The sequence below is a fragment of the Oreochromis aureus genome, linkage group 5, assembly GCF_013358895.1.
Source record: "Oreochromis aureus strain Israel breed Guangdong linkage group 5, ZZ_aureus, whole genome shotgun sequence".
Lineage (NCBI taxonomy): Eukaryota > Metazoa > Chordata > Actinopteri > Cichliformes > Cichlidae > Oreochromis > Oreochromis aureus.
In genome coordinates, this window is record NC_052946.1 from 40,056,149 (window position 1) to 40,071,769 (window position 15,621).

General features: G+C 44.5%; 1 protein-coding gene across 1 annotated transcript in view; it reads right to left on the reverse strand.

Annotated features, from left to right (window-relative positions):
• Positions 1–14,709, reverse strand: part of mmp24 (matrix metallopeptidase 24) — a 70,559-nt gene extending 55,850 nt beyond the window's left edge. Inside the window, exons 1-3 of the mRNA XM_031735741.2 lie at positions 14,552–14,709; positions 13,036–13,126; positions 10,824–11,246 (exon numbers count right to left, since the gene is read on the reverse strand). Coding sequence (XP_031591601.2) covers positions 10,824–10,973 — 150 coding nt within the window. The 5' untranslated portion in view covers positions 10,974–11,246; positions 13,036–13,126; positions 14,552–14,709. The remainder of the gene's footprint in view (positions 1–10,823; positions 11,247–13,035; positions 13,127–14,551) is intronic.
• Between the last annotated feature and the right edge of the window lie 912 nt (positions 14,710–15,621).

Consider the following 15,621-nt stretch of genomic DNA (forward strand, 5'->3'; position numbering starts at 1 on the left):
CCAAATATTGTTACTTTCTCAAAAATGGCCAAAATGTTCAAACTGTGACTTTGAAATGAGTCCAGAAATGAATGTGTGACATCACGATAAAAATAAGTAAACAAATTTAATTTTCTTTTTGCTTTATTTTGTTGTTTTCTCAAATTTGTCCTATTTTCCAACCTGTAACCATTACGTCTGCATCATGTAAATATTGTCACTTTTTGCCCTCACAGAAAAGGTTTTATATTTGTGTTGCCTCTGCGTTTACATGTAAACACACTGTGATCAGCACCATCCACAGTGAACAGGCTACAGACGCTCCAGCACAAAAACAACGGTCATAAACTGTCAGATGTTTCACAGCTGGCAGCTTTTCACAGGTTTGTGAATGTTCAGGAAATGTAGAGACGAAAATAATCAAATTTTTTTATGAAAGTCGCACAAAGAAAGTCAGAGTTTGAGCTCTTTCTGCTCTAATACTTGTTTACATGTCACAGTCAGTATTCCAGGAGTAATTACTCCTCCGATCACAGGACACATGGACACACACGCTGCACTTTAATGTGACGTCTACACCTGTCGTGAAAACACACACACTCGTGTTTATGTAACATGAAACCCTTTAGAGGAACGCCCGGGTGGGACTGATGGGCTCACAGCTATGACCTCATGTCTGTGGTTTCGTATAACGCTCACACGCCGTCCACGTACACAGCGAGACACGTGCCGGACGATCAGAGCGTGCAGGATGTAGCGTAGCTGCTCGCCTTTGTCAGACAGACAGGAGCAGACGCAGAGCCGGGAGATGTTAAACGACTGAAGTCTTCAGACAGTTTTCCTACATCTCCACCTTCTCCAGTCCAGGGCTGGTGTTGCGCCTCTTCCTGTGCTTCCTGTCTGCCTCTTACTGCTCCTCTGTGTGATCTTGGATCCTCTTCCTTTGAAGGGCAGCTCCTCATGTGGCTTCTCTTTTTTTACATCCTTCCTTTGTTCTCCTTTGACTTCACCGGAGCCTTTCCCTGTTTCTCTGAGAGTTTGGTCTGAGCGCGCTCCCTCAGTCTTTGTCTTGTTTCCAATTTATTTCCAGAGTTTGGATCCTTCGCAGCACGTTTGGACTTGTGGTTTAGCACCTTTGGACATCCTGCCTCGTACCCACAGCACCTTTTGTTTATTACAAGACTTCAGAAAATAAACTATTTGATTTTGTAACTGTTGTTCTGCCTCCTTCGGTGTCTGGATCATCGCCTCATTGCAAAACCAACAAAAGAAAAGCACCACAGGAAATTCACAGCAGGCTCCACATACACAGGATATATCTGACTGATCCTAACATCAGCAATCAGGCTAAGTGGTCACATGAAGCTGGTTATCAACTTAATAAATCCACCCGGTGCTTATTAATCTAACTAAGAGACAGAATATAACCAATTACTAAAATGGACAGGTCCACTTAGATAATCAGAAGTGTAATATTAGAAAAGCCGCACAGACACAATAATAAGCATAATAAGCACCGTTTGAATGTTCGCATTAAGTGCTTTGGTTACATGATTACAAATGCATACTCATATGTTTGGATGCACATGGAGTAAGTCTCTGTTAGCTGTGCAGCATAGGTCACTGTGCAGATGTGGCCCTTTAATGTGGGCGAACACCAAAAACACAGGGGTAACCCTGGAGGTACCTCTCCCCGCTGCACAGTGAAGACCTCTGCAGCAGCTGTGCAACAACAGCAAAACACACACGAGTACATCTGAGAAACATTTCGTGGAAATGTGGCCAGCAGCCGTTCAGATACATCCGCCTCGATGGATCGACTTCCTTAGAGCTGCGAGCATGAGTGAAAATCCAGCATCAGTCAGGGTGTGAATCAAAGCCGTGGAAACGGAGGAGACTCATGAGTCAACAGGAGCAAAAGCTTTACCTCCACAATATCCTCAATAATTCAAAAAGCCCTTCAGGTGCGCAGCTACACCTGTGATGCTCACAGCCCCTGTCAGGCCATCACGGCCACATCCAACTGGAAGACGGGGCGGGAGAGCCATCAGCAGCCATCGGTAAATTTATCGCTTTGAGGCGTCATTTCCAGTAAAATGTTTGTTGTTGCTTGAAAAGGTTGATGTGGTGCTTTTAATCAGAAGATTTACAGATGAGAAAAATATGATGAGAGGAACAAGAACGAGCATCAAACTTCATATTTTCTTTTGACTGAAGCTTCAAACTCTATAAACATATTTTTAAGCTTCTGAGCTTTTATTAAACATTGTTTACAGATTGTATGAATAAGAAACAAGTTCAGCTGTTATGGTAAAAGCGCAGCTCTCAAACTTCAAAGCAACTTAAAATATAACAACATAAAAATGTGATTTTTTTTAGTGTTTCTATAATTAGTAAACACATCTTCTAACTTATAAAATATTTCCTGTGCAAAGTCTGAGAGGCTTCAGGTATATCCATCTATTCACTGCCTAAAGCTGCTCTCATTGGGATTATGACATATTTAGCTATTGCTGTAGTTATCATGTATATTCTAATTGCAGTGTTTTATGCTTGTGATGCATGCTGGTGTTCACATGACATTAAAACATATTTTTAAGGCACAGGTCATGACACAAAAGTCATCTTTTATGACATGATGAAACACATCGCGCTGAACTGAGATCAGATTTAATAAAGTATCTGCAGCCATGTATTTTTAGATGAAGTGATTATTGTGTTTATGTCAGAGTGAATTATTTTACACCAGATCTTATAAAGAATTAAACAAATGTTCGTAGAACCAAAGTGAAACAGGTCCAAAGCAGCTTAGAGGTCATTTGCATGAAAATTTAAATTTAATCCAAGTGCCCGCTTTAAAAAATAAAAACTGATGAAAGACTGAAGCTGCTCATGTCCACTCAATAAAAAGTTAATGCACAACCTGAAGGGAAAGGCTGAGAGTGTAAAGGGGTTCAGGGTGGCTGTTTAACAGGGTCCATGCAGCTCACTCTCATTTTAAACATGCACCCGAGTCACATGTTCAACTACACAAGCTGCTTCTCCTCCCGCCTCGATGAGCAAAGCTTTTCTCGTCCTGCAGCTACTTTCTTTTATGTTTTCCCCAAACAATGCACTTCTTAAAATGTGTTCCTCTGTCTTCAGACTGTAGATCAGGCCGGTGTGTGGGGCGGATCGCTGGGTTGGGCGGACGAACGGTCGGCTTTTCTGGTATTTTTATGTGATTTGATTTTTGCACTTTGGTTGGATCAATCGGAACAAAACATATGTTGCTAATCCAGTTTATAACGTAAGATCCAAAACTTCTAACAGCAAAGATGTGACTGCATCGTTTCAATGTGAAACTTTTCAGCATGCAACAAAGGCTCGATGTCAGCAGCGCCTGCTCAGCGCGTGCTCAGCGAGGATTGATGGACAGATGGATGAACAGATTTATCAACAGATCAATGGAGATTTTACGGATGGATGAAGCAGAAGGGAAGAGGAGGTCTGAGTGATGGACAACGGGACGTGGGAAGTACTTCTGCTTTGTTCAAACTGCTGTCAGCTTCCAAATCCTGGTCTTCTTCCGTTCAGACGCAGCGTAATCAGATAACAGGCTTACAGCCCTGCGCGTCACGCCTGTGTTTTCACTTTATTTTTTAAAAGTTCACAATAAAAAATCCAGACAAACAGCTCAGTGAGTTTACGATCGCGATGCACATTGCAGAGGTGCACCAGGATGATGCGCCCAGCTGCAGGCACAGAGCGTAATTAAGTTCACATCCTGGTGTGAAATGGTTTCCTCTTCCTGCGCTGCCACACTGATCAAGCGTAATCCTTCGGCGGCGCACCCGGGGAACTCACGGAGAGGCAAGATGCTCTCACTCGCAGCACGCACGGATTCATTTATAATTAGAACGGCACTCACATTTTCATCCTGCTCAGCATCTCCAGCGCGCTGCAGGACTCTCATCTAAAGCTGCAGCCTAATGATGCAAGAAAACACAGTGCTGCGGTATTAACAGCGATCTAACAGCCTCTTGACTGCTGTATGTCTTACACAATGGCTTTCCATTAAAGTCCTGCTGCTGTTTTGGGTTGTTTATGTTTGTGATTACATCACGACACCAGCTTTACTGGATGCTGAAACAATTACTCGATTTAATCAATTAGCCACCTGACTGAGAATTAATCGGCCTCTAAACTGGGAATCGTGTCTGAAAAGCCTCTGTAATATTGTAGGTCCCTTCACCCCTTTGTATGCAACCTGATTTTAAAAACCTTCATTAAAAAGTCCATAAAATGCTAAAAAACTGAATATGAATGTGCAGCATTTTCACTCTCTGAGCCAATAATTTTAATCATAAGGCAGCTGCACAGGTCAGAGGCAACCTGTCGTCACACAGTCGTGGTCCGACTCAGACTGCAGTCACTCGCAGACACACTGGAAACGGTTTGCAGTTAATCTGAGTCTGTGCTGATGAACAGAACTCGTCTCTCTGCACAAAGACACTCGACTGAACGGGTTTCACAGCTGGATTCTGCTTAAGTTCCCATATAACTGCTGATTTGTGGTTTTCACTGATTGTCACAGTTAAAAATCATATTATCAAACTGACTTAATTGATGGCAGACAGACTGTCACAGTCATTTCGATCTGACTGAGATCACCAACCTTTTTTCCCCATGTGACCGTAGCATGAGACAAATCTTTGCCGTCTTGACTTTCAAGCTGCCTTCGTGCCATTTTGCAGCGTTAAATAAGGGAACAGCTCAGAGCTCTGGATTAGGGGCACCGTGCACGGTGCGAAATTACAAGTTAAAATAAAAATATGGAGCAAAAACAGATCAAAGTTCACATTTTCACATTTCATGAACATTTACAGAAACACAACAAAGAGGCTGAGATGTCAACAGCACGTCTCAGTTTTTGTGCATTGGTGAAACCACAATCGTCGCATTATAAACTGCAGTTTGCTTCCTGGAACTCGTATTTATGATCCAAGCAGTTAATCAAGATCTGAAAATATCTGGAACTTTCAGACGTCGTTGTGCCGTCTCTCTTGTGTCGTGAGACCGATGTGTCTGTGGACGTTAGCTCCCGCCTGGTGACGTTTCGCTGGATGGCAGCCATGTTTACACAATCGAATTAAAATTCAGATTAGACCTTCAAGGTGATCCGATCCTGACGAGCGTTTTTGTGCATCAAAGGTTTCAACAGATTAAATGATTCTGATATGTGCAGAATTGTCCATCTTCCCAGAAATAGTAGAAGTTGTGATTTCCGACTGTCAGGATTTCTCACACTTTCAGACACAGACCAGTTTTCTGTCACTCCCACCACGTCCACCGCTAAAGTAACTGACCTGCACAGTAAGGAGAAATCCACTCCAAACATGAGAAGAAGTGTTCACACAAATCCAATTAATGATTGACGAAACCACCTGGAAATTTTGAAAATCTTCTGACTGGCGTGTTTACATAAAGCAGTTTTATTCCCATCAGGCCTTTAATCCGGTTACATGCATCCATGTAAACATGGCTAACGTGTCAAGACACTGCTGCTGATGTATACCTGGAAATGTTTGGCAAAAGGGATTTATGTGTGAACACGTTGTGATCCTGCTGAAGAGAACATTAAGAAGCTCTGCCAGTCAATCACAACAGCGAGGACCGCTGACAGTCCTTCCTCTGCCAGTGACACAAAGTTAGGAGCTACATCAGACTTCCACTGTGCACAGAAGGAGCAGCCAGAGCGGAGCAGCACATCAGGCAGTCATGCATATTATGAATTTATATCACGGTGGTTTGAAAAGCACGTAAATTATTAAACAGGGCAGGTTGATTGAGTTCAGCTGAGCCAACCATCCACCGCATCTCTGCTTCCAAGTCCTTTAAACTGCTCCTCAAATGTAGTTTGTCCTCGGCTCGCTGCATCCCGACAGAACAATACCCTCATCAAATGCACAGTGACAACTCCTCTTATTTACAGCTGCAGCTCGCACCGAGCGAGCGGCAAAGTGTGGGTGAGGAAGACAATGGCTGAGGAGGAGGGAGATGGGAGAGAGAGGCAACACCGTGGATCGGGAAACTCTGCAGAATAACGTCGGCACTTCACTTCAGCGATGGCAAATCGGGACAAAGCTTATCGATAACAGGTGCGAATTCACACCCGCCCACACAGGGCTCGGGTAAGTACAGCACAGCAGGCTCATTTAGCCCATTTCTCAGGTGTAATGTAGTGTTTACAAGCCTCCAGGGACGGCCCTTTCCCCCAGCGCTCCTCTCCTCCAGGGAGGGAAGAGAAAAACAAAAACCAGCCCAGAGAGGTTTGGAAACGTGCTTTTCACCGCTGCCATCACCATAACTCAGCCTGGACGTTCTCCTCATCGGTCATCTTCACATTATTTCTGCCACGTCACCACCACTGGTGTCATTATCCACATCATCAGTCACAGCCTTATAATCCCAGCAAAGATACTTTGTATCATGACTGTTACACTGCACCCCTCAGTGTCTTCAGCACCTACAAACATCTTTTGTTTAACAGTGACTCAGCTGATTGGCTGCTAACCTGACATTGGTTAACACTGGGTTAATCATCTGTTTATGAAGCAGCAGCACAACAACAGCAGCAGCTCCGGCCCACACAACAGTTGTCTGTTTCTTCTAGTCGCAAATCCTCGGATTGAAACACATTTGTAGGTTTTTAGGCTGCAGAAATTTGACCAATTGTGTAAACAGGCGAACAGACAAAGGAGCACGGACGAGCGAGTCAGCCTCCTTCTCCCTCCGCTCGCCCTCTTTCTCCGCCTGTCTGCACAGAGAAGCATCTGTGTTTTCACTCCTGAGCGTGCCCACAGCTGCAGGGCTGCGTGTTTGTGTCACCGCTGCAGCCTGAAGGTCGCGCGGCTGCTCGGCCACGAGGCGCTGAAGGGTTCGGAGTGACGGCTGAGTGTCGAGAGATCAATAACTTTCTTTTTCTTTGAATCGTGTAAGCAGGGCATCGTACCAACCACAAACACCGAGCCTCAAACCTAAAGGTCTTCATATTTTTGCGTGCCAAAGAGGACAATGAGGACATCTGAAGCCTGGCTATGAGTCACTGTAATCACTGCAGCGCTGATTTGAAACAAACAGTTTGCCCGTGACGTCTGTTTTGTTGTGAGTGCGAACGAGAAAATGAAGGAAAATTAAAGTTCAAATAAAGGGAGGAATTACCTCATGCAGTGCAAGTGAAATATCAACATTAACAGGTGACATATTAATAATCTCATGTGGAGAAACAATGAATTTAATGTGAGTAACTGACAGTGTGCAATATTTAAAATAGGCTGAATCCATTCATTTATTCACAATCTGCCACTTCATCATTATTAACTGGTAAATTAAGAAAATGAACTATAAGTGTCAGTGCACGCGCTAATTAGTCATCAGAATGAACTAACTGTAAATATGATACTAGTTTTCTACGTTATAGCTTACAGGGCTTAACGAGTGCCTCTGTAGTGGTTTTCACATCTGCATTAATTCATTTATTTGCATTTTTTAAAGATTTTTTAAAGAAGAACCCCTAAACAAAAACTCAAGTCTGTGTGTCATTAAGAGCTTTAATGTCTTTATAACGAAGACAAAGTTCATGCATGCAAAACAATCCATTTAAAAACTTTATTTATTTAATTCATCTATTAATTACTCTCTTTAAAGCCATCAGTGTGCAATGTTTCATGGTTATAAGTGAGCAAAACGAAGCTTTGCTCATTTTTGTTTTCACATCAGTGATGTCACAGGATTTCTCCTGCATGGAGAACTTTGATATTTAAGGCTGGAGAAGCTAAATGTCATTCATTTATGTATAGATATCACTATTTATTTGAATGCAGTCATTTTAAGTTGCAAAGACGAACTAAATCTGTGTATTTCAGGGTGAGACCAAATGTTTTTAATATGGAGAACTTGGAAATTGTGATTCGGCGTAAACTTGCAATTTCTTTACAAAATTTTGCCTCAGTGTTTGGGTGGTTTGCTGACATTTATTAATTTCTCCCTCTGCTTTGTTTGCTTCTCTTGCACCCTGGGAGGGCGTTTAATGAGAATGAAATTAAAGTAAAGCCCTTTTGTTTTAGAATTAGCTTCAATTTTAACATTGTGTGTTCACTAATCAAATATAAGCTTTGCTTTTCTTTGCGGGATTAGAAATACCAGCAAACGCATTGTTTTCATCAAACAAGCTAATACAGACTCACGGCACAGCCTTCCTCCCAAACCTCCAAGTACTGAGACTGCAAACCTCATTACATCCCAGCAGGAGAACTCACGATTTCAAACTTTCCTGTGATGAGCAGCAGCAAGTGAAGCAGACACATGAATAAACGGCACCTGTGACGTGATCAAAAGCTTCCCAGAAAAACATGAAGGCCTGCACAGATGTGACCTCTGCAGCCTCAGCTGTCACACAAAGGCTTCAGCATGTTCAGGCAGAAACACGCATGCACACAACATCAGCAGTCAAACAACTTCCACAATCTTTGTGACGACTGGAGCTTCAAGACCGAAGCTGTTAGGGGTCACCCAGTTCCACGTCCGCTGCCTCCCCACGTCTTCCCTGCAGGGGTTTCAGTGGTTTGAGCTTCGGTGGTTTTCTCAGCCCTGACTGCGTCCTCCAACTAAACACTCGTATCTGACAGTTGTTTCTAAAATAACCCTGTAATCCTGAAAGTAGCGACTGGTTTAGAGTTCAGGGTACATACGTGCACTCATTTACACCGCTGCAAAGCTGCTGCTCAAACAACATGTCTTTGTTAAGCCTCAAAATGTAAAAAAAACTTGGCAAACAATATAAACAATGTATCGTTTTTAACAGTAAGAAACAAATGACGTGATGAACTGCCAAAAACTGCAGTTCCTCCAACGACCAGCAGAGGCTGCAATAAATAGGCTCAAATAAACTTGTTTACACCCTGATATATATAAATAAATAAATACTTTCAGAACAACTGTAACATCTGCTGTTTTTCATCTGCTTAGATTGAATGAAGATTTAAACTTTGTATTATTTAAATTTTTTATTATTAGAGGCGTGGCCTCTCTGCCTATGCAGCTTGCTAACTAAGCTAGGTAGTATTAGCTGATAACTTAGAACTCCACTACTGTGAAACACATGTGGGCACTTCTGGCTCCAAGAAAACGATCATGGCCAAGCTAGAGAGCCACAGTCAAGGCTCAAAAATGCTGACTGCAAAACCAGTGAGTGCTGCTTCCATCTTTTACATACAGTCTGTGTTTGGTACATGTTCAGCACCAGCAGAATCACAGCGAACATTTAATGTTGACCAAAGGCAGCTAAAACTTAAACAGGGCAAACAGCAGTGATTTTTAACAACTGATAAAAGGTCATTGATGTTTTTTTTCCATGCAAAAACAATAAAAAGACCAGAATCCATTTTTATTGCATGAAGTCAATAACATTTAAAATTTAGCAGGCTTTTAAGTTTTCAGCGAGATGTCAGCAGACATCACCTTGAGCTGAACATTTTGTGGAAAGGCATCAAAAAGAAACTGAACAACTATTCTGAGAGCATTGATAATATTTTTGCAGCATGTGTTGAGTAAAAGCAGCTGGATCTGAAACAAACACCTTCCTGAGTAACTCTTATTCATTTTTGTTATTTTTTTTTCTTTATAAGAAAATGTTGGAAAATAAAAAGAGACAAATATCTGCAGGTGTCAGCGGGTCAGAGGAGACGTGTGTTTTTGTTCATCACACATCAGCGTCATTAGAATATTTGGGGTTTGTGGAGGCTTAAACAAAGACTTCACCTTCAGCTCTGCGACACGTCACGATGGTGTGTGTGTGTGTGTGTGTGGGGGGGGGTCACGGCTCATTGGTTATTTGTCTCAGTTGGAACCGCTGCAGCTCAGACGGGTCTGTGACTTCGCCGAGCCACAGCCGCGAGCTCATCTCTGCTGTTACAGCCGCGCGCGGCACAGTCACGGGCGCCTCTTTGTCTCTACCAAAGTGTCACTTCACGAAGACCACGCGCCGAAAACACCCACCCTCGTCACGCGTGACCCAAAAGCTCAGCCAGGTATCATCCTGCCTCTCAGCAAACATCGCAGGGCCGCACGTGCGCTCTCCACACTTGAACTTTCTGTGCGGCCCGAGACAAAGCCCTCGTGCACGAGCAGAACAGGTCTGAGCATCCGCGCGCACCTCTCCTCTCCTCCGACTCCCAGCCAGCTCCATGAATTATGGAGGGAGGCTATATTTGGAGTGTGGAGGCAGAGGGAAGGGGTTCGGTGTGCTGCTGGAGCTTTGTTCACTGTACGCGCTCATCATTTATTGACTGGTGCCACGCGCGCTCTCCTGCACGCGCACATTCACCCTCAGTTCTAATTAGAGGATGATGGGGGGGAATTAGCAGCTGTCAATCAGCTCCCCCAAAACGCGCGTGTCCCAGTGAGAGCCGAGAGTTTCTCACTTTTGCTTTATCATTTAGGACCTACTCCTCCTCCACCTCCTCCGCCCAGCCAGAGGAGGAGGAGAGCCAGATATCTGCGATCCACGCGTGACGAGACAAAAACTACCAGGAGTGTTCACGAGTAAAGGCAGCGGGCATCACCCACGGATGGGAACAAAAGACCCTCTCTGACTCCCGGGGGGTGTGGGGCTGTCACTCTAGAGTCAGGTTCAAGGCTGGGGAGGGAGATGATTTTTTTTCGGGGGGGCACGGACATGAAAAACATCCCGAGGAGCGCACGACTCTCCGCTCCAGCCCGCGCGCGTTAACGCGGAGGAGTGATGACGGCGTGGGTGTTTACCCCACTTTAACACACACACGCACGCACACCTCCTCACTCACCTCCACGATGAACGTCTTCTCCTCCCCGCACGCGGAAACGACCCAGAACAAAAGCGGGAAGTAGCAGGTCTTCCAGCAGAACCCCGGGAGCCCCGCTTTCCTCCTCCTGCGCCTCACTCCTCCACCTCCGCCTCCTCCTCCCGTCGCCATGGCTGTATCCCCGAATTCCCCCCCTCCTCCGCCTCCGCTTCCCGCCGGTGATGTCCAGACTCCTGCTCCGCTCGTTTACCGGAGGAAACGGTCCGTGCGCTCCTGCTTCATCCCGGCCACGCTCACTCGCGTCTCCGCTTCTCCGGGCTCCACGCACTGCTGCTGTGATCGCGCTGTGGGTTCGCTTCACTGAAGGGGCGAGCGGCTCACGCAGGTGCAGCGGGAACAGCTGAAGGAAGCCTGGCTGCAATAACGCGGGGATGCTGCTCCGGTCTGTCCGGTAACAGCAAGGAGGAGAAGGGGGAGGGACCGAGAGAGGGAGAGAGAGAGGATGAGAGAGATGGATGATGTGATGGATGTTGTTGCAGTACCTCTTTGCCCACACCAGGAGCGCTGCAGACGCAGAGGACTCATCTGTGCGTGTTTTATCGTCCCTCAGAGGTAAGGAGGGTCGAGATTTCAGAAACATAAACTTGAAAAGGCTGTTCAGAATTAATCTGTGCAGATTACAGGAACGGGTAAACATAGAGACGCAGCAGTTCTATGTTTGGATTTCAGAATCAGAAAGCTGGTTTGGACGTTGGGGTTGAAGTGGGCTCGTTTCTAACGGAAAAAAGTAATAAACAAGTCATGGAAACTTTACATTTCCACACATTACACAGAGATGATGCTTGTGTACCTGAGAGGTGAGGTTAATGGATGAGGGGCCACGTTGTGCTTAAAGTCAGAGTCGTGAAGGTCGCCTGGAAACATTTTTAAGGACATCCAAAGCTCTTCTTTGGATGTTTCTGTCAGGATCCCACACTGCTTCAGTAATGCTGAGGTCTGGAGGCCCATCCATGACTGATACTGTGTGTGTTTTTATATCCACGTATGCTTTTACTGCACTGCCAGTGTTTGGGATCATTGTCCTGCTGAAAATCAGAGTTTACAGATAGCGGATCAGACTCTGATGGTACTTTTCATCATTCATCAGTTTATCAAAGATCTCCAAAACCACTGACTGACATGCAGCTGGAACCATGACAGAGCCTCCGCCGGGCCTCACAGATGGCTGCAGACTCAGTGTTGGACCTCCTCCTGACCTCCTCATACATACGGACCATGATGTGGAGCTATCGCTCCATCAGACCTGTATAGTTTTCATACCTCAATTTTCCTTTATTAAGAATGGCTTCCTGACAGCTGCCTGTCACTGAGACATTTCTGATGAGGCTCCAGTAAACACAAGATGATCAGCTGAACGTGCAGATCATCTCTCAGGTCCTGTGTCAGGGCTTTTCTCGATTTTTTCCTGTTTCTTAAGAACATGAATTTCAGATGCTGTTCATCTACTCTGACACTTCTTCTCTTGTCTTCCACTTCTTCAGTTTCTTCACGTGTTTAAGGACACACTGCACACCCTGCACAGATGTGGTTTCAGGCTAAAAGTTCTTTGGGAGTCACTTTGTTGGTGCAAAAATACTATTTTCCATCAAACTGTTATCTTTGACATTTTTCATAGATTCAAATAAAGAAATAGAAGAGAATGATGTGACAGGCTGCTGGTAAGAAAGAGCCTAAAGATCGAATTTAACATTGATTAGGTTTTAGGTTTTGATTAGGTTCATGTGTAGATGCAACACTGGCTCTTCCAGTGAGTTAGGTGTTTTGTGCTTGAATGACTCATAGGTCAGAGTTCAGAAACAAAAAAAATTACGCTCTTAAATGAGCAAGAAAAGATGCGAAAGCCTGGAGAACTGTTGCTTAAGATGATTTAAAAAAAAGAAAAGACAGTCTGGCTCTTTGGAAGCAACATCTAAAGACACGCGGTGTGGTGGTTTGAGACCTGTGGCACATTACTGGTGCCACCAAATGAAATGCAAACTGTGTGTTGCATTACCACATGAATATGAATGCATGAATATGTTTTTATGCTTGGTCCTAATTAGCTGCCGAGTCTGTTTCACACTGCTGTGGCTGTTAATAGAAAGAAAATCAGCCAGGCTGTTTCCACTCAGAATATTCAGTCAGTAAAATGAATTCCACTTTGATCTGATTTCAGCCTGATTTCCATGCTCACCTCTGGGACGGCGTCTGAGTTGAACTCGCCGAGTATCTTGTGCTGTTTGAACGTGTCAACATTTCGGAGCTCAAGTGTGCAGACGTTGGTTCTGTGATGAAAGTCAGACAGAAGTAAGTGAGGCAGCGTTCAGAGTGCTGTTCAATTATTGTTTATTTGTTCAATCATCACTCATTCAGGTGAGAAGAAACTTTATGTCATACATAATTGAAATTGAAATAAAAAACTGTGTAATGTGTTTTGAGATGTGAAGAGTCAGATTTGCTCTCCTGTGCTGGTGGACCTGAAGTGCTGTGAAAACAATCAGAACAACTACATCGTGCCTCTATTCTCCTCCCAGCTCCTCACCACAGACTGTATATAAAGATGGACACAGCCACGGTGATGTCACAGCTTTGTGAAGTCCCGTCTTGGAGTTTTGAAACTGCATGTGATGAGCGAGGTGTGAATCTCACTTGACTGTATCAACTGTCATATAGAACCAACTTGTCACTCACGACTGAGCGCTGCTCCTGTTTGGCTCTGACGGCGGTCCTAATTTAAAAAGTCTAATCAAAACTAAACAGTTAGACATGAAGTCATCACTGAGCTCAGAGATCAAAGCAGGAGGCCGACTTTCTCACAGGGCTCTATACAATCAGACTTCTTGTTGCAAGCACAGCAGTCGCCCCCTGCTGGTCACCAGAAAGAATGCACCTCCGCATCAGCCTCAAGTTTCAGGCAGTCTGTTCATCTAAATCAGGGGTGGGGAACTTCAGGCCTCAAGCGCTGGTGTCCTGCAGGTATCTCCTCCTGGGTCAGCACACCTGAATCAAATGATTAGTTCATTACCAGGCCTCTGGAGAACTTCAGGACATGTTGAGGAGTCATTTAGCCGTTTAAATGAGCTGTGTGGGACAAAGACATAAAACCTGCAGGACAGCGGTCCCTGAGGCTTGGAGTTCCCCAACCCTGATCTAAATGATCTAAATCAGCTGAACCAGTTTTAAAACTCTAAGTCGATCATTTCTTCTGCTGTTGTTTCAGTGTCGAAGCCGCCTCCATCACGCTGAGGGGTGCCAGCCGTCCAGCTCCACCACCATCGACTTCACTGTGTGGTCTGATCACCAAAAGCTTCTTCATCATATGCACCATCAAATAAATCACTTAATGTATCTTTATGCCTTTCAAACGAGTCCTTACTGATTGAAATTTGCCCACAGAGGACTCGTCTCCATTTAAAGAAGCTGATTATAAAACTGAAGACAGCCGTGGTCCTAATTAAAGATGACAGTCTGCTTTAAATATCATTACAAATATCACAGAGGGATATTAATCATTTGATGCAGGAAACTTTGGAAGATGTTTGTTTAAAAGAAAAGTGACTGCTTTCCCGTTTCTGTGTTTGATCCTCTGGGAAACATTTCCAGGTTTATTTGTGGATGAAACTTTTCTGAGGAAAGTGGGCATCTTTTCAGTGAGACGGAAGGCTATAGTAACACTTTGAGTCACATCTGTTTATCTGCAAATTACTTACCATTTTATTGCTTCGCAGTTTTCCACGCTGTGCCCGAACAGCTCCTGATTAGCAGATTACTGGATTATCGCTGTGGTAATAATGGGACGGATGGCTGAGCCGGATCGAAGCTGCGACGGGGTGACCTTTAATGTGACCGATGGCCTCTTGAACCACCCGGCCGCCCTGCTGTTATTTATTTATTATTGCTCGCATCCACAGAGTGCTAAATCTGAAGCAAATCTCCTTGACTACAGCTGCGCTGTGCGTCACTTGGGATCATTTGACAGCCTCGCTCGGACACCAGCAACGGCGGGTTTGAGCAATTTCCGTAAATCCACACGTGCTGCACGTGCACGCAGATATGCTAGCGCGTGCACGTGTGTCAAACACACAAGCAGAGCAGAAATTACAGCGCCCCGCTCGCCCCGTAATTTCCTTTTACTTTAAATGGACTGTGGCTGCAGAGGCAGGAAATCAATGTAATGACAGTCCTGTCCAGCCGGGCTCTCTGTTCAAACCATATAATTGAATCTATAGAGTTTCAGACTCTGCTGACGTCACCGCGGAGACATTTTCCTCCACCTGCTCCACAGGAGCTTAAATTATGAACGAGCTCATAGGTTATACGTGTGTGTTCAAAAATATACACCTGACTGCCTCTGTAGTTCTCGGCTTTGCTGTCGTGTATTTCTTTATCCCTTTATAACATTTCAAGTTGTTTCACAGTATTTTATTTTGTGTCTCCTTCAGTTTCTGAACACTTTTTTTTTGCTTTTACTGCCATTTCATTTGTTGTTCTGATGTCTGACTCCCAAAACCGCCCAAAGTGACCAGACAGAAAATGCAAAAGGTGCAAAACTATCACAAAAAGACTCTAAACAACCCACAAACAACCACACAGTTAGTGGGAGAAACACAATTACAGCAAGAAGACAAACAAGCACCAAAGTCAGCGACTCCACAAGCAGAAAAAGACACAAGAAAGAAAAAGACACCAACGAGATTCAAAACTACCACAAAACGAAAGCGTGAAAGAGACAAAAGGTACAGACACACAAAGGAGAGGAGAAATCAGTCCGACGGGCCTC